The sequence below is a fragment of the Cheilinus undulatus genome, linkage group 19 (assembly GCF_018320785.1).
Source record: "Cheilinus undulatus linkage group 19, ASM1832078v1, whole genome shotgun sequence".
NCBI classification, from domain to species: domain Eukaryota; kingdom Metazoa; phylum Chordata; class Actinopteri; order Labriformes; family Labridae; genus Cheilinus; species Cheilinus undulatus.
Window position 1 is genome coordinate 12,932,894 of NC_054883.1, and position 18,576 is coordinate 12,951,469.

Genomic DNA, 18,576 nt, shown 5'->3' on the forward strand with positions numbered 1-18,576 from the left:
GTGGGTGCCAAAATGTTAAGAAACCAAAAGTTCCTTGTGGGAGCTTTAAAGTAGAAGGCAACAACCAGAGTCAATGGCTGCGTTCGTATTGTGTCTGCATTTCAGAGATTTATGTGTGCAAGGATAATCACTTAGAAAAATCACTCCTCAGGGCACAAACACTTGCTGGTAAAGGGAGTGGAGGGTTTTAGAAAAAAATAAAAAAAACAAGTTCATGACCCAACACTATGAAGTTAAACAGTGTAGGTTACTCCTTCTGATCGCTGACATTAATATGGAATTTCTTTCTCTGAGGGATCGGAGCATCACAGCCCTTCAGTAACACATTTTCATTGATGAATAATTAAAACAAATATGGTCCTGATTTTATCTTTGATAAGACACAAATGATCTTTCTCTCTGCCTTCAGATACCTCTGGTTTGCTGTCAGACTGCTGGTCCCCTGAATGTTTTATGAACGTGGGTGTATTTCATGGAGGAACTTGAATCGCATAATCCTCTCACTTTCTCTCTCCCTTTCTCTCTCTCTCTGCGCGGGGCTCTCTTGATGTTTCCTCAAGAGGCTGAGCCCTCAAGGTAAACAATGACATGGTGAAGGTTAAACGGGGACAGTGTGTAGCACAGAAATCTAATACAGTGAGTAGTAGAGTGTTTTTTAATCTAAAAAATAAATATTCCAGATATTCCAAAATTAGGAAATGTATCATAAGTATGAAAATTACATCACTTTAGTACCTAAATTCCCAGTTAAGAAGGACTTGTCATATATTAAAGTGCAGAAACATTAAAATAAAATCTAAAAAAGACATTTAAATGGACTCACTATTAATCCAGTGAAGGCCGATGCCCTGTAGGTAAAAGTATCTCCTTGTCTGAGGATGTATTTGGGCAGCTTTTGGTCTCTGTAATAAGAAAATAATCACAAGTTTGCCTGTACTGCCCCCTTGTGGAATAGACTTTAACTAAAGTTGAACCTTCCTTTTGATGTGGACTCACTCAGAAAAGTAATATAACATTAGTAGTTAATCCTTACCTTTAAAAAATGCATTCGTGATCATGAACATATGTAGCCTATTAAAAAAAATTATTTCATTGAAATTGATGCTGAACACAGTTTCTGAAAGGACTTTGAGTATGACAACAAAAGTAGACAAATATAGGGAACAGAGGACTTCCTGTTTGCTGCTTCAGCTTGTGATTTTTCTCATTTCCCTTTTTCACTTTACTTTATCTTGAGAAATAAAAGTTTATTTTTTTTGCAGTGTCTTCTAACACACTGGGTGACCATTTCTCTATTGTTGAGAACAAACAAGATATGGCATAAAGAAACAAAAGGTCAGGAAATATACCTGTCTCAAGATTTTAGATATTTCAGTATTGTATAGCAAGGAAACAATAAAATGATACAATAGATAATGGATGAATATTTTTTCGCTATTTAAGTTTAGGTCTCCTTGAATAGTACATATTCACTCACCAATGGCTGCACACATGCAATATGGGTAATATGAAACACACTGTTTGTGGTTTAAAATAGACAGGCAATTCTCTGCATGTGGAGGGGTTACTGTTTTTACAGTTTTTTTTATCTAATGAAACCACGGACATCAAAATCGTTTCTTGTGCCTTTTTGTGGCATATCATACTGTATCATGTTCTGATAAACAGAGTCATATCATGTAGTGTCATATCATACTGTATTATGCTGTGTCCTGTTGGTACATATTTTGGCATATCGTATTGTATCGCAACATGTCCGGATACATAATATTATGTCATATGGTATCATGTTATACCACACAGTTTTGTGTCATTTAGATGTTGTATTATTTGTATCATGCCATATCATATCATATCGTATCGCATAGCATCGAATCACATTGCATCACTTTGCATCTCACTGCATGACATCACATTCTTCAGTATCCCATTGCATCATATCCCATCATATTGAATCGTTTGTATTGTATCGCATTGTATCACATCGTATCGCATCATATCGCATTGTATCGCATTGTATCGCATTGTATCGTATCATATTGTATGGTGTCATATCGTACCATATTTATCGTATCGTAGTGCATGGTTTGTATCGTATCCTATCCTATCGTATTTCATCGCATCGTGTCGTGTCATGTCTTGGCGTGTTGTGCCAAGCTGTTCTGTGCCGTATGATGTCATGTCATGTTGTGCAGTGCAGTGCTGTGCCATGCTGTGTTGTGTCATGTCATGTCATATTGTATCGTATCATATTGTGTTGTGCTGTGCAGCGGCGTATCATATCCTGTGTTGTCCTGTTGTGTTGTATTGTGGCATATAGTATTGTACCGTATCTTATCATGTCTTGATAGATTGTATCGTGTCACATATCATATCTAGTTGTGTCAGGTCATACTGTATGGTATCACATCGTATCATATCAAATGTATCGTAAGTTTCCTAGTATTACAGTATATGTGTATCACAGCTTTTGTGTGCTGGTGCTCCCCTGCAGTAGGTGCCCTTTCCACCTCTTTTGCCCCTGCCCCTCAAATATCTTGAGTCTGTCATTGATGTCTGGCAATAATGTTAAAGAAATTAGGTTTTTATTTTTTATACATATATTGTGCCCTTTTAAGTGTTTAACGTTTGCAGGCAACAGGGTAACATAGAACACATGTGGACAAAATTGTATACAAATATGGTCACTGGAATAACTTGAAAAATAGTTTGTTCTTAGTCATCCTTGAATGTTTTTAGCTGTGTGTTTTAGGTCATTAACCTGTTTAAGGACCCATGACCTGTGGCTGAGACCAAGCTTTCTGACAATGGGCAGCACATTTCGCTCCAGAATGCCTTGATAGTCTTGAGATTGCATTGTACTCTGCTCAGATTCAATACACCCTGTGCCAGATGCAGCAAAGCAGCCCCAGAACATAACTGAGCCTCCTCCCTGTTCCACAGTAGCTACAGTGATCTTTTCTTTCTATGCTTCATTGTTGCATCTGTGAACATAGAGTTGAGGTCAAAAAGCTCCTGATATGTTGAATGCACATTCTCCCAGAAGCTTTAGATTTGTCAGTGTGTATTTTGCCATATTCTAGTCTCTCTTTCTCATGCTTTGCTTACAATGGAGTCTTCCTCTGTTGTCTTCCACTAAGTCTACTTTGGCTCAATGACTGATGATGCGTTCTGACACTGATGTACCTTGACCTTGGAGTTCACCTCTAATCTCTTTGGAAGTTTTTTCTGGGCTCTTCGGTTACCATTCCTATTATACCTCTCTTTTCAATTTGTCATCAATTTTCCTCTTGTGGTCACGTCCAGGGAGGTTAGCTACATTCCTTTGGACCTTAAACTTCTGAATAATATGGTCAGCTGTAGTCAGAGGAACATCAAGATGCTTGGAGATGGGCTTATAGTCTTTACCTTTCAAATGTTGGTCTATAGTTTTCTTTCTAATCTCCTGGGACAACTGTCTCCTTAGCTTTCTGTGCTCCATGTTCAGTCTGGTACCCAGCATGATACCAAACAACACAGTGACTACTTTTCACCCTTTAAATAGGCAGACAAGAACATGTCCTTATGGTCAAATTATTTTACATCATTTCTGGGGGTACCATCAATTTTGTTCAATCAAGTTTCATTAGTTTTTTTTTTAATGATTCTGCTGAACCACAACCCAAAAGCAATGTCTTAAGTTTTAATTTTGATTACTTTTGTCAGTTTCAAGTTATTTCAGTGACCATTATGGGTTTTAGCAGCTGCTTCCCAATAGCAGAGAGAATTTTAGTACTCTTCTTTTCAAGTGGCTTATATGATATGATACCATGAGTTATGATCTGAAGTACAACATAAGGCATGACACCACAAACTGCAATACAGTACAACGCATAATCACATAACATTAAACGGCAAACAAGAAACAATCAATACTATACAATACAGGTTGATTTTATTAATTTAAATTGTCACTAAAAGATTGAAACTGATCAAGAAAACAAACCAGCACCCTAAGGTTAAAGATGTCATGACCCAAGCAGTGAACAACCAACCTACAACCCCCTGATTTTGAAGGAGCGGGCATTGACTAGGTCCTTGAGAGACCAGCCATCATCAGTCACATGTCAGGAGATCTTCCAATCAGTGAGGGTTACTAAAATGACTGAAACAGTGAAGGCCACGTCGTGTCATTCCTCTACAAAATCAGGGCAGGTTTTTAATAAGACCGAGGTGATGAGAATTACACCCTGAGGATACATGAACTGTCTGGGATTTATCTGCTTGGAGGAATGACAAACTTCTCACCAAAAGGAGATTCTAGTATAAAGGATCAGGTAGAGGAGATATCGCAGGGTGGATTACAACAGATAATACCTTAGTGTTTCACATATGGTCTGTAAAACTACGTTTCTGACATTTTTAAAAGTTAAACTAAGGGATTGCTCACTGCCGCTGCTTTGATACCTCTCTTTGTATTGATTTGTTTGTGAAAAAAGCAAATATGGGCACTGGTTGCTCTGACAAAGGACTTTTTCAAAATTATTCCCCACATATGGTACTTCACACTTATAACTGATAAAGCTGAAATAGTGCCATAGTACAGGTAACAGACTTGTTTAAATCAAAGGAAATTATATCTCCATTAATGCATGTCAGTGTTGTTTGTGCATATGTATTTCTACTTTGGGCCTGTGCATGTATGTGTGTGGGCCTATTTATAGTCTAGTTCAGCCTTTGCCCAAACTGCTACAGCCCAAATTGAATATGAATTTGAATTATTTCAACTAATGTCAATCCATTAAGATGTATGTTATGACCCAATAGGTTGATTCTCCAGTAATGTGCAGCATAGTTGAACGTCTAATGGAGCATCACCAGTATTCAGCTCTACACTGACAATTCAGCACAACAACGACATACTCTGTACATCAGACAAAATAAATGTTGAAAAGGTGACATGTTGATTAAATCTTCTGGCTGTGTTTTGTTTCTTCTTGGACTCTCAAAACAATTTTTACCACATGATTAAATACTTAACAATCATTTAAAACCTAATTTTAATCTTTCAAATTATTTTTATGACTTAAAGTCCAAATTGCAGTGCCCCCTGGGCCCACCATTGGGCCCTGGCCCATACTTTTTGAAGCACTGGCTGATTTCAATATGTCAATATACATACAAATTAATAAGTACAAAGGCCTATGACTTCTAAGGGACACTGAGATGAAAAATACAACCTATGACTTTTTTGGTCAGTATTCAATAAAATAATCGTTTTTTTAAACAATATTTTAAAATTTTCACGGATAGGCGTCCATAAAATTTGAAATAGCTCGAATAACCATAAAAAATAAAGGATAAAAGGGGAAAAGATAATTTAGGCGTCCATACAACTTGAAGTAGCTCGAATGACCATAATAATAAAGGGGAAAAACGAAAAGATAATTTAATTCAATGTAACATCGTTTTTTGGTTTCACAGATTGACGAATCTGCCGACGTGTCAACAGACGCTTGTGTCATTTGTGGCGAAAGTGCCTCGCCGGAACAGAAGGGGTGTTTACTTGTTTCAAGAGATTTCATCATTCTCCTCTCGCATTACGGCGGTCCATGCTTCGGAGCGCAGCATCAGCACTGCTGAGGAGCAGCACTGAGCTTACCGCCCTCTGTCCGGTGTCCACTGTCCGGTTTGTTCGGCAGCTGCTCAGCTACGTGCCCAGAAACAGACCTTTTTCAACGTCGGTCTGCCTGTTTAAGAAGAAGCAGAAGAGCCTGTGGCTGCAGGTGGCGGAAGGACAAACCATGGACGGCAACATTGAAGAAATTCTCGCCCCTTTGAGGCTTGCAGTCAAAGAACAGGTAACATTTGTTATCTCAAATTATCAACTGATAATGAAATCAACTGTATCCTTAAGATTAGTTATCTTTTTACTACCTCAGTTACTCCCTGGTATGATAGCTTCCGGCTAACCCGGCCGGCTTCTTGAAGCTGTCAATGAATGAGGGCGGCCATTGCTCGCTAGCTAAAGGTTTAGCTAGCTGGCAGTCATGTCTGCGCCCTTTGCCACGTTTCAGTCTGCTGCTGCAGCTGCACAGATTTGTTAGCAGGGTGGGGTTAAGAAGAGAGGCCAGGCTGATGCTGCTGCCAAAAATATCCATCCCTGTTATTGCAGCCGGCTTCTCTCTGTTTTAGGGGGACTTAGTGCGTCAGTTGAAGCAGGATGGAGCTCCTGATGTGGATGTTACTAAAGCTGTGGCTGAACTTAAAGCAAGGAAGAGGACTCTGGAGGCCAAGGTGAGTTTACTTAAACATTGTAATGCTATTAATGAAATTTAGTGAATCATGCACCTTATATTCTCTGCCAAGGTGCTGAAAACATATATAATAAAAATAGTGTAATTAGGCCGGCTGAGCTGAAGTTATGGTTATATTTTAAAAGTAACATGCGCAGACTTGGTGTTTCACTCATATTCATCCGTTTTATTGACAAAAGGCAGACTAGAAAATGGTACAGACTGGAGTTGTGGATCTTGCAGCATCAGGGGGATATTTGATTAAGAGAGTGTCTGTAGATATGTTGACTTCAAGAACTTGAATGACAATGGACCTCTTCTCTGCAGCATGTACGTCATTACTGTCACCTATAAATGTGTTTAAGGATGTTTGTTTCCCCTGAAGCATATCACTTTACCAAAGATCATCTTAATATGTTTTGATGTATATTTAATCAGTGGTGATTTAGGAGCTGTTGCATATAGTGCCTGGTGGTTCCTGGAGTCAGCCCATAAATGCTGAACTGTGGGTTTGTAAACAGGCATATATTGATTCTGCGATTTTATGCATGGAAGCTGCCTCTATAGCAGCCTTCCATAGCCCGGTTGCAGAAACATTCTTTGGATCACATTGTAAATGATTGGACGTCTTTTCAGATTTATTGTGTTCTGTTTTATTTTATCTTTCGAGGACATCAGGGCATGTGGACACATTTGTCGATTATTTGGGGAAAGATGTCAAGACTGGGGAGTGCTCCATGTTTGTTTCCCCTGAAACATATCCCTTTATAACAGAGAATAGTAACTGTCAGCAATGCGCTCAAATTTTATAATATGCCACATCTGCTGCTGGAGAGGTCTGTCAACCATGGTTGAATTATGGGCTCAGTTTTTCATCCAAACAGACTAATATTTGGTCATATGATTAAAAGCATATGTTGAAAGCAGATAAATCTGAAAAGGCCTATTGCTGCTTAGAATACCAGTTGATGGACTGTTGATTAGGCTCTCTAATACTATGTTTCGAGATCCAAATGGCACCAGAAATGTAATGCAAAGGTCCTACAACAAACACAGAGGGATTGCAAAGTATTTTGTGTGACAAAGCTACAAACTCTCTCAGTTAAAGACCTACCTCCTTTTTGGATGATGACCATTGGAGGGATTTTTTCACCTCATCCTCGCCCAGATGTTTTTCCCAGCAAGCCCCCTGCAAAATTTATATGTGAAGTCTAGATGGGGTTAGTGTGTGATTGCAGCAGGAAATATTTCATGAAAATTCACTGTGTATAAGTGAAAGGAGGATTGTGAAGGACATTTTCATGTAAGCAGTGAGCGACCAACAGGAAGTGTAAGTAACAACTTTTGAAAGCTTCAGGGGTGTCCTGTTCTGAAATAAGAAAAAAATGAACAAGAAGTAATGTAAGCTGGCTGAACCTGCTAATTAGCTAAAGTTAAAATGACAGCCTGCAGTTGAAAGTGGCAAAAGATTTAAACTTCTGAGCTTCAGTTTGTGATTTAAGGTCTTTCAGAAGAATCAAAACTGCATTATGATGTTCAAAAACTGATTTGGGTTGTCACAAACAACTGTTTTAATCTCACTTTGTGACCCAACAGTAAATTTCAAATGTTTGGAAAATGTTCTGATTGTTCTGATCTTGTTGCAGGAACTGGCACTACAACCCAAAGATGACATTGTTGACAGAACCAAGATGGAGGACACCCTCAAGAGGCGATTCTTTTATGACCAGGCCTTCGCCATCTATGGAGGTAACACTTGAACAGCTCACTGTCTAAAACAAAGGTTTTACCTGCTGCTAAGAGTACTGTATATGTAGCCTTTAAGCGTTTTGTTACTTTTCTGTAATTCCTCTCAGGTGTGAGTGGCCTGTATGACTTCGGCCCTGTGGGCTGTGCCCTGAAGAACAACATTCTGCAGGCATGGAGGCAGCACTTCATCCAGGAGGAGCAGATCCTGGAGATCGACTGCACCATGCTCACCCCAGAGCCTGTTCTCAAGTTAGTGCCCTGAGACTTTTGTTATTGTGATCATACATGAGAAAAATGAATCTATAGTAATTTCCTGTAATATCATGTCCTCTTTTGATTAATACGCAGTACTTTGATGCGTAGTTAATCAGTGGTATTTTAGAAACTGTTGCATAAAGTGCCTAGTGGTTCCTGGAGTCAGCCCATAAATGCTGAACTGTGGGTTTTGTAAACAGGCATATATTGATTCTGCGATTTTATGCATGGAAGCTGCCTCTATAGCAGCCTTCCATAGCCCGGTTGCAGAAACATACCTTGGATTAAATTAAATATTGATAGGAAATCTTTAAGTTTGATTAATGCATCAGATTAATGTTTTTATTTTTTATTTATTTATTTTTTTTAAGGACATCAGGGCATGTGGACAAATTCGCTGACTACATGGTGAAAGATGTCAAGAATGGGGAATGCTTTAGAGCGGATCACCTTCTCAAAGGTAACTTTGATCTGCTCAGTCTGTAAAGACAGCCTGAGTTTTCTACAGCTTCAAAATGAGTCACCTTAAGATAACCTCCAGCAGAGGTCTCTGTAGCTTTAGTTCTTTATTCATGAGATCCTGCAGAGGAAGAGATGGACACGGTCCAGGCTTGTCATCAGAGGGAGCTGCTGCTGGTTGGCCAGACTCCCGAGAATCACCGTTGTGCTTGAGGGAGAATAGAAGTGGCTAGACCAGCTGAAACCACACAGGGCTTTCTAAGAAAAACGCACAGCTAGTGGAGCTGTGCCAAAAAGCTGAGTGGAAAAACACAAGAAACAAGCAGAAAATGTCAGCTCCTGAAAGACTGGTACACTAATTAGCTAAGATGCCAAAAGAAATGACAAAATGACACTTGAAAATGTCAGACAAAGAAAATGAAATCCCAGTGATGCCATCTTGACATCTCAAACCCATTCTTCAGGAAAGTGAATCATCCTGCTGATTAGTCTCAAGCTAGTTTTGAAGCTTCAGATTGAATAAAAAATTAAGCTCTGTTTTTTTAGGACTCTACCAGCTATTACCACAGTTGTTAAAGCACTGTTTTTATATCTGTTTGTCCTGCAGCTCATCTCCAGAAGTTGATGTCTGATAAGAAATGCACTGCAGAGAAGAAGGCTGAGATGGAGGATGTCATCACTCAGGTCAGTGTCAACAAACTAATCTTGAAAAGCTTTAAAATATAGTTTAAAATGACGCTTATTTAACTTGCTTTTTCCTCTCTTATGTTTTCTCCAGCTCGACAACTACACCCAGCAAGAGCTGACCGATCTGTTTGTGAAATACAACGTCAAGTCTCCCACCACAGGAAATGACCTCACACCTCCCATCTCCTTCAACTTGATGTTCCAGACGTCCATCGGACCAGGCGGGAACATGCCAGGGTAAAATGTGGTGCAGTACTACATATGGATATATATATATATATATATAGTTTTTTTTTTAATCAATGTAGGTTAACTTTTGACTGATAGATTGAATGTGGTTCTGCAGCTATTTAAGGCCTGAAACAGCTCAGGGAATCTTCCTAAACTTCAAACGTCTATTGGAGTTTAACCAGGGAAAACTTCCCTTCGCTGCTGCTCAGATTGGAAACTCCTTCAGGAATGAAATCTCTCCTCGCTCTGGACTCATCCGTGTCAGGTGTGAGATCTTTGATGTCACCATTTTTTTTTAAGGATTTTTTTAATGAGTTCCATTCAGATTGTATTCGTGACTCTAACAGGGCTGTAAATGCATCATTCTTCTATGCAGAGAGTTCACCATGGCAGAGATCGAGCACTTTGTGGATCCAAATGAGAAGGTTCACCCTAAATTCTCTAACGTAGCCGACTTGGATATCATGTTGTACTCCTCAAAGGCTCAGACCAGCGGCCAGTCTGCACAGATCATGAGGCTGGGAGATGCTGTGGAGCAGGTCAGAAACATTACAGCAGCTTTTTTGTTTGGTCTCCACAAATTTGTTTCTATATTTACTTTGAGATAAAACACACCTGTTTATAAGGCGGAATCCCTTAGGGGGGGCTCCCCAAAGGAAAGGTTTAAAGGTTCTTCCTGCATGACAGTCACTACTGAGTTTCAAAGGTGAACAAGATGCAGTCTCTGTGCATCCGTATAGCTATTTGAGTGCCATCTGTTCTTGGTGTGTAGAGTTTGAAATCCTGCTAGCTGCTCTGTTTTGTTTCCAAACTTGTACTTTTGATTTAACTTTGCAAATCAATTTCACCACTGATTTTGTAAGTTTGATACTTGCTGCTGTGCTGTGGTATTTCATTTTCTTATCATCTCCGTCATGTAGGGAGTGATCAATAACTCCGTCCTGGGATATTTCATCGGGAGGATCTACCTCTACCTTACTAAAGTCGGTGTCGCCAAAGACAGGCTGCGTTTCCGTCAGCACATGGACAACGAGATGGCTCACTACGCCTGTGACTGCTGGGACGCTGAAACCAAAACCTCCTATGTATGTTCTTTTCCTGGGTTTCCTTTTGTGCCATCTTGGAGGACACACATTTGTACTCAAAGTTGATGTTTTCTTTAAGGGCTGGATCGAGATTGTGGGCTGTGCTGACCGATCTTGTTACGATCTGAAATGCCACGCACGAGCTACAAAAGTCCCTCTGGTCGCCGAGAAGCCTCTAAAAGAACCCATATCCTGCTCTACTGCTGCTCCACTTAAAATCAGAAAAGAAAATCCTAACTCCTAATGTAAATGTAAGAGGCTTGATGTCTTATCTGTCGGCATTTGTTCTCCTTAACTTCTCTGCACAAAGTTGTAAATGTCGTCCAGTTTGAGCCCAACAAAGGAGCCATCGGGAAGGCGTATAAGAAGGATGCAAAGATGGCAATGGAGTATCTGTCTGTGTGTGATGAGTGCTTCATAACAGAACAGGAGCAGCTGCTCAATGAGACTGGGTGAGTGCACTTAACCACAGTCTTGGCTCAGATGTCTTGTTGTTCGTAGTACAGTCACTGACTTACTTTTACATCTCCACAGAGAGTTCACCATTGAGACGGAGGGTAAGACGTTCAAGCTCACAAAGGACATGGTTGGTGTGAAGCGGTTCCAGAAGACTCTTCATGGTGAGATTGAGTCATGAATGTTATTTTGTTTTTCTTTGCATTCTTGGGGCAAAAGAGTCTATAACAAACCAGCCCTCTGTCGTCAACAGTGGAGGAAGTTGTTCCAAATGTCATCGAGCCGTCTTTTGGCATCGGGAGGATCATGTATACCATCTTCGAACACACATTCCAAGTCAGAGAAGGCGACGAGCAAAGAACGGTAAGTCTTGATTAATACATACACCTTGGGTTGAGTGATCATCAATATTATTGACATTATATCCATGTTAACTACAATCTAGCTTAGGGTTGTCAAAATTGTTGATTGATAGTATGTGAAAGCACTGCAGCTTTACAGAAACCTTTATTTGATGACTTTTTATAACTCCTACATGCTAAATTGCAAAGCAACATCTGGTGTGGGGATGCTTCTGATGTTTTTGTGCAGTGTACAGAACCAATGTTAGACGCATAAGACGTCCTTGTTTCTGTGCTTATGAGGCAGGTGTTGTGGTTTAATTTAATTATTTTATTTATTGCTGCTGGTACGGATCATCTATGAGAGACTGGCCAAAACCAATCATTTTTTGTTTTGATAAAGCAGCTGGTTTAGTGGTCAGGCTGTCCACTAAGATTTGTAGTGTATGAGGACCTCCTATAGAGGGCAGTGTAGCCTGCTAAAAGGAGTACAAAAGTCATCCTTATTCAGTTAACCACATGCCGTCTTCATATGTACTTTCACCATCTACTGCCTTCAATTTGAAGGCTGTTTTTTTAATTTAGTTACAGTTTTTGGAGTCCAACTGGTTCATGAATGGGGTCTGCAGTGATCTACAAATACTTAAGGAACAAAACAGTTAAATCTTTAACTATTAGGGGTGTGTGGCAGATAATTTAAAGGTTAAATAGTTTTATTGACAGATGAAAATTCCTGCTGATAGCTGATAGTTCGGCCTTACATATTGGGACAATGTATAAATGTAAATTTAAGTTTGTGGGGTGTGAAGCAGAATGAACAGACCTACTTTATCTCAGCTGAAGTTTTGTTCTTTTTCCATCCTCACTCCCTCAACATTAAACTGTGTTCTTAGGACTAAAGTTTTAGGACTGATCTGCAAGTAGTTACTGTTTTTCACGCTTAAGAGTTCTTTTGTGGTGTATCTCAGGGTTGTCTCAGGAAACCACCCTACAAACCTGTTAAGTCAGGACAGTAACTATTTTAATTTGAACTATGAAACTGAAAAAGGGTCGCACTGTCTGTCAGAGGATTGCTACAGTACCATCGTAGCTCTCAAAAGGCAGATAGAGCTTGGTTTGACTCTTAGTGCCAAAAAGCATTATACTGAATATGTAATCCGAAGAAATTAACTGGGTTTTTTTTTATTACTGAATGTCTTTATTTGAAAGAGAATACATCTGTAGTTGATGGTAGAACCAGTTTCTAAAGAGATCAGTTCCAGTAGTGGTGTTCTTCACAAAGAAAACACGGTGTGAACAAAATGTATTATAAGAAAATTGTTAAATATAGCTCCACCTACATTAGAAGAATGCAATGGAATAATAAAAATAAAACAAATCAAATCTGGATGCGTGGATTGAATTTATTGCACCAATATGTACAAATTTTGTATGACTCCAACTGACCATTCATACTTTCTCTACCCCCTTGAATGGGTAACATCGCTGTTATAAGCTCCCAAAGCTCTTGTGTAAGTAGTCTAAATGTTAACTTTATGGGATAAGAGAAAACTAGAAAGGCTCAGATTTAATATGTTAACAGCAGAAAGGAAAGCATGCACTGGAATGCAGATCAGATGTTTATTTTTTTTATTTTTAATTTTGTTCTCTATCTATTTGTAATTTTTCTTTTATTTGACAGAGTTACCGAAAAGTCTGTAACAGTGTTAATTTTGACAACTATTTTTAATTTTGATCCTAGTCTTTAGATGAAATGTCTTTTAGTTTTAGTCTGTTCTGCCTTTTTTAGTTTTAGTCGATGAAAACTCAGAACATTTTAGTCTAGTTTTAGTCCATAAAAAGTCTTCAGATGTTTTCTTTACTTTAAGTCCAAGCATCTCTTGCCTAAATCTGGTACCAAATCATGGTAGGGTGTTCTCTGTACTCTGCCAAACCTGGGGTCCCTGCTTTTTAATGTGGGGGGCAGAAGAGATACAGCTGCATTGTTTTTTGACAGTTTTACCCACAGTGGAGAAAAAAACAGATTTTGAATGCTTGATGAAAACTTCATTACATTTTAGTCTAGTTTTAGTCATCTTGAGGAAAACTACAGTTACTTTTTGTCTGTTTCAGCCATCACAGATCTATTTTTGTTAGTCTTAGTCTAGTTTTTGTCATGGAAAAAAGGCTGTCGACAAAAATTTTTAGTCATGGTGTTAGTCGACGAAATTAACACTGGTCTGTAAACAGATTGAGTGATGGACAAATTTGTAAATATTGACTGAGAACTTAGGGACGGAGCAGATCTACCCTGACCAAGTGGGTTAATTTTGTAACTTCCTGTGCTTAGATTAACAAAAAATTGGAAAATGTATTGCTGTGGAGATGTTGGGGATAATGTACATTTTGTAATATTGCCTTTTCAAATAAAAATAAATTTACAAGAAAAAAAGTAAACACGGTGTGAATAAACATTTGTATCAATGTCAGCATAGGCCATTATGGGTTTGGAAATAATTGAATATCTGCATGTTTGATGTCAGCAAAACTCTGATATCATCTATTAAAGCTTTTTTCTCCCTCCTCTTCTCTGCAGTACTTTAGCTTCCCTGCAACTGTAGCTCCATACAAATGTTCCGTCCTGCCTTTGAGTCAAAACCAGGAATTTATGCCATTTGTCAAGGAATTATGTAAGTTCCCATATAATGATAACATTCTTGATCCATTTCTGTGGGAGAACATCATGTGCGTCTGCTGCAGGGTTGAACTTTATTCCTGTTTTTCTCTCTCAGCTGAGGCGCTGACCAAAAACGGTGTGTCCCACAAAGTTGACGACTCCTCAGGATCCATCGGAAGGCGCTACGCCAGAACGGATGAGATCGGTGTGGCGTTCGGCATCACCATCGACTTCGACACAGTGAACAAGACGCCTCACACAGCCACACTGAGAGACCGTGACTCTATGAGGCAGATCAGGGCCGAGGTACACCACAACATTCCTTCTTATACAGTAGCCTTTCTCAATGAGAGTGCCTTCAAAATACATGAAATTCAACCAAGGATTACCATGAATATGCAGATTATCTGCTATCCCAGCATCACATTTGTCTCATATGGCCTTTTCCTGCTACCATGTCAGAATCAGTAAATGAATAGGCTTGCAACACTACACACTGTGCAAAAAATTGTGTTTTTCAGAGTTCAGCAGGCATCCTAAATCATATAAGTGTGCTTCTAAAGGCCTACATGACCATTTTTTTGAAAATATTGGCATTTTAGATATTGCTTTTGAGATTTATAATTCTAATACTACACAAATCTAGAGCAGTCATAGGGATGTCATATGTTCATTTTATTATCAGCACATGCTGACTGGGATGATTTAAAATTTTTCTGAAAGGGTGTCTTGATAGAAAAAAGGTTGAGAAACACAGCATTATAGAATTCAGCATCAGATATCTTCCCTCACATGATGAATGAAGGAAGTTCTCTGCTTGATCACAACAGCTCTGTGCTGTTTTTATTTTAAATGTGTTAAAAATAAGTACCTGTAACAGAGCCTTCTGATTTTATAGCCACTAAAATGAAAAACTACATACCTCTGGATGGCAAGCTTTCTCTTACAGGGGAATTAAAGACCTCTGTAGATATGAACATTTTATCCCGACATTTATAACTAATATTTTGGTCATATTAATCAGCCAATCAGCTGTAGATACTGGCCATACAAACTACATTTAAATATTGGTATTGTGTCGGCTTAAATTATTTTGCAAATATTCTGACATCGGCACAAATCCAGTAACATGCATCGATAAAATATACCCCATTAAAATTAAAAGTACTCCTTAAACGGAGAGGTGAAACTTAGGAAAGGCATATTTAGTGTTTTATTGTTGAATAATTTGAAATGAAAGGATATCTACTCATAAGTCGACTTTAATGTCACGCCTTTGAAACAAGACAGTTGTCAAATTACTGTATGATTAACTCAGAATAGTGATGCATATCATAATTGGAGTGAATCGCTTCATCCCTGTTTTCCAGTCTCTGAAATTGGATTCGTGTCAGTTTTTATTCTTAATGGCAATCAATTTGTTTCAGTGTGAGACTCTTCAGGATGCACACTTGTGTGATTCTATATTATAAAAGTAGAACATATTATAGTTTATTTTTAAAAGTACTGTACCATCTGGATTTTATTTTTTTTACTGTAAAACACCCGACTTGATTGATGTTGAGTGAACACATTTTAAAGTGCTGGGTGCACTAGTACAACACATTATACTGAGTTTTCATGTACTTCTGTTAGAAACGTTTTCTGCCAACTTGAGACTTTAAGCTATTAGTATGTTATGTCAACGAATGTTTTTTTTTTCCACTATGACTTTTGGCCGTGCCGAGCTAAACAGAGCCGTGCTGATTTACTTTTCCATCACTAGTTTGGCTGAGCCATGTGATGTCAAAGTGGTTTTCAGTGTGGGATTTGCTGGGGGGGTTTCTCCCTTCTGCTTCTGATATCCCCCACTCTGATGATAATTTTCAGCCCACTGGGGGATACGTTTTATCCTTGCTTCTGCTTGGATTGATTGCATCCTACTCTGGTGGTCTAATCTCAGCTTTCACTGTGCGACTGAAGTGTGTATGCCAAAAGACCAAAACTGGATATTTCTGCGCTCATCCTGTGGTCTGATGGTCACACACGGCCTGAATCCTCACACTAACAAGTGCAATCAGGACAGACAAGACGCAGTGTCAGGAATACAGCTTCGTCTGTGCCTACTAATAACAAAAGTTTGAATGTAAATGTACTTTATTTATATTTCTATAATAACATTGTGTGCCTAAGCAGTTTGTACTGGTACACATCACCCCTATTGTATTAGCCACAGCAAATGTTTTAGAAGAAAAGATGGGTGATAAAACTGCAACTTGTACACCTGATTTTACAGTAGATAAAAAATAGGTATTTAAAGTGCACTTTATGTGCCAGATTTTGCAGTTCCAGTCTGTCTTTTGGGCATTTTAGATGTGGAAATCATCCTATATGCTTCATGGTCTTCTGATCTGCAAATCTTTCAAAATAAGACCTGAACAGAGCTGAGAAAATTGATAATTTCATAAGAAACTTTTAGAATATCAGTACAATATACCACTGAACACAAACATTTATTTTGTCTCCTCAGGTCAGTGAGTTGCCAGTGATTATTCGGGATTTGTCTAATGGCACGTTGAGCTGGGCTGAAGTGGAGAGCCAGTACCCCATCTTTGAAGGACAGGAGACCAGCAAGAAGGACACAGTGGAGGAGTAAAGCTCACTCGTCTGCCTCTTACTTCATGAGAACCCACAGACTTGTTATGTATGCATCACCAGGAAGAAACGTTTAATTGTATTATTGTGATAAGCTACAGTGGTGCACCGAATCCAGCTTTGTGTTCTGCACCTCTGCGATCACTAAAATGTCATGTATTCATCATATCTAACAAGCGTGGAAAGCTTGCACAGGACTGATGTTTTTTTTCATCAGCAACTTTTCATCCATTTATGACCATGTGGAAACGTTTTAAAAGGGAGAAAATGTCATCAGGTTGTTGTCGTCAGTGGAAAGAGGCCTCCGCCATTCCAGTTTTCAGGCAGATTGAATTGAGATGTTGAACAATTTCAATAAAAACAACCAGCACTTACTGGACACAGGCAATGAATGTTATGTTTCTGTTAAGTTTTCAGAACTCCCAAATGAATCCTTCACACGAGTGGTTCTGCTTTCAACAATCACAAGCCACAATAATCAGGTCAGATACAGAGGGAACCATCGGATGTCCAGTAAAGCTCAGTTTTTTAGGAAATCATGAACTAAACAGCAAAATGAGATGGGTGAATCTGATTTAGATATTGATGTGAAAGGGAAATGCTTTCTTTGCATCATTTTAAAGCAAAGCTGAAGTTTTCCTCTTTTACCAATAGAAAATCAAATCAGTCTAATTTTAGTTGGTTCTTTAGTTGACTCCACCTATAAAAAACAGGACAACTTTGAAAACTATTTCTCTAAAAACTTCTTATATTTCTATTCATATATGCTCAGAATGCACATACACAGGTACAAGTGAAAATCCACTTACTGCTTTTTCACTTTCTGACTCAAAAGTCATTTATAGGGATGTTATGTTTCTATTGTGGAGCTCACTTTCACTTTCAAAATTACTCCTTTAAGATAAGCTCTTATCATATCGAGGTCAACATTAACTTTGAAGGCTTCCCAACATCTCACAGCAATAAATAATCTGAAGTCCAGCAAATGTTTGAAGCTGAATTACTTGTAATATAATGTAGGATAATAAAGATCTTATAGTAACCGCCAGATGTTGAGCACGAGTTTTGACCACTAGGTGGTGCCAGAGTATCCAATATTACTTGTGGGATTTATAACAAATCCCTTTGACTTCTGAGAAAGACTTCAGAGACAACACTGCACTGTTTCTCTTCCCCCTCAACATAGAATCTTGTACTTTTGCATCACAGTTTGTGTCATAATTATGCTCAGTCCTTTCTAATCTCCCCTGGTACACCTGGTACACCCCCCCCCCCCATGCCTATCCTTAAATAGTGATTCATGAAGAGATGAAATGTCCCATATGAGCAGACTCCCTCCCTCTGGGTCTGGAAGCTCAACTAGATGGCAAATTGTCGAAGGGTGAACCCATCGGCCTCTCCACAGGGTCAGGGAGTGACTGTAGTAGGGTTACCTCAACGTCATATATCCACAAAAATTATAAAGGGGGGGGGCTTTAAAAAAAGAAAAGGGAGGGAGGAAATGGAGACCAGAGAATGAACATGGTATGGTGAAATATAACACTAATAATAGAATCCAAATGCAAATCATTATTATTTTTTATCATTATTATTGCCATGTTTTTCCCCTTTCTGCCCTGTTGATTTGTTTTCCTTTTTATTTCTTTATCATTTACTGTCAGTTTTTTTTTATTTCTATCTCCTCTCCTCTTGAACTATTCCTTTACCTATGGATATCCTACATCCATACTTCTTTTATACCTCATTTG

General features: G+C 38.8%; 1 protein-coding gene and 2 non-coding genes across 3 annotated transcripts; all 3 read left to right on the forward strand.

Moving 5' to 3' along the window:
* Nucleotides 1-5,553: 5,553 nt before the first annotated feature.
* LOC121527646 (glycine--tRNA ligase-like) lies at nt 5,554-17,207 on the forward strand. The gene is made up of 17 exons (XM_041814671.1): nt 5,554-5,840; nt 6,175-6,276; nt 7,922-8,024; nt 8,132-8,273; nt 8,651-8,739; nt 9,346-9,422; nt 9,517-9,662; nt 9,772-9,921; nt 10,033-10,195; nt 10,577-10,741; nt 10,821-10,928; nt 11,048-11,193; nt 11,276-11,361; nt 11,451-11,560; nt 14,114-14,207; nt 14,310-14,500; nt 16,704-17,207. The coding sequence occupies exons 1-17, from the start codon at nt 5,592-5,594 to the stop codon at nt 16,827-16,829; spliced, it is 2,247 nt and encodes a 748-aa protein (XP_041670605.1). The 5' UTR covers nt 5,554-5,591; the 3' UTR covers nt 16,830-17,207.
* Nucleotides 6,742-6,874, forward strand: LOC121527756. The gene has a single exon (XR_005993436.1). It is a non-coding gene; the product is annotated as a small nucleolar RNA SNORA84 (small nucleolar RNA).
* Nucleotides 8,424-8,557, forward strand: LOC121527755. The gene has a single exon (XR_005993434.1). It is a non-coding gene; the product is annotated as a small nucleolar RNA SNORA84 (small nucleolar RNA).
* Nucleotides 17,208-18,576: the final 1,369 nt, after the last annotated feature.

Bases quoted from the DNA above. Each gene is read 5' to 3' on its own strand.
- LOC121527646 (XM_041814671.1), top strand. From the start codon at position 5,592: ATGCTTCGGAGCGCAGCATCAGCACTGCTGAGGAGCAGCACTGAGCTT. The intron at 8,025-8,131 runs GTAACACTTGAA...AATTCCTCTCAG, and splicing joins GGCCTTCGCCATCTATGGAG to GTGTGAGTGGCCTGTATGAC. The intron at 10,196-10,576 runs GTCAGAAACATT...TCCGTCATGTAG, and splicing joins TGGGAGATGCTGTGGAGCAG to GGAGTGATCAATAACTCCGT.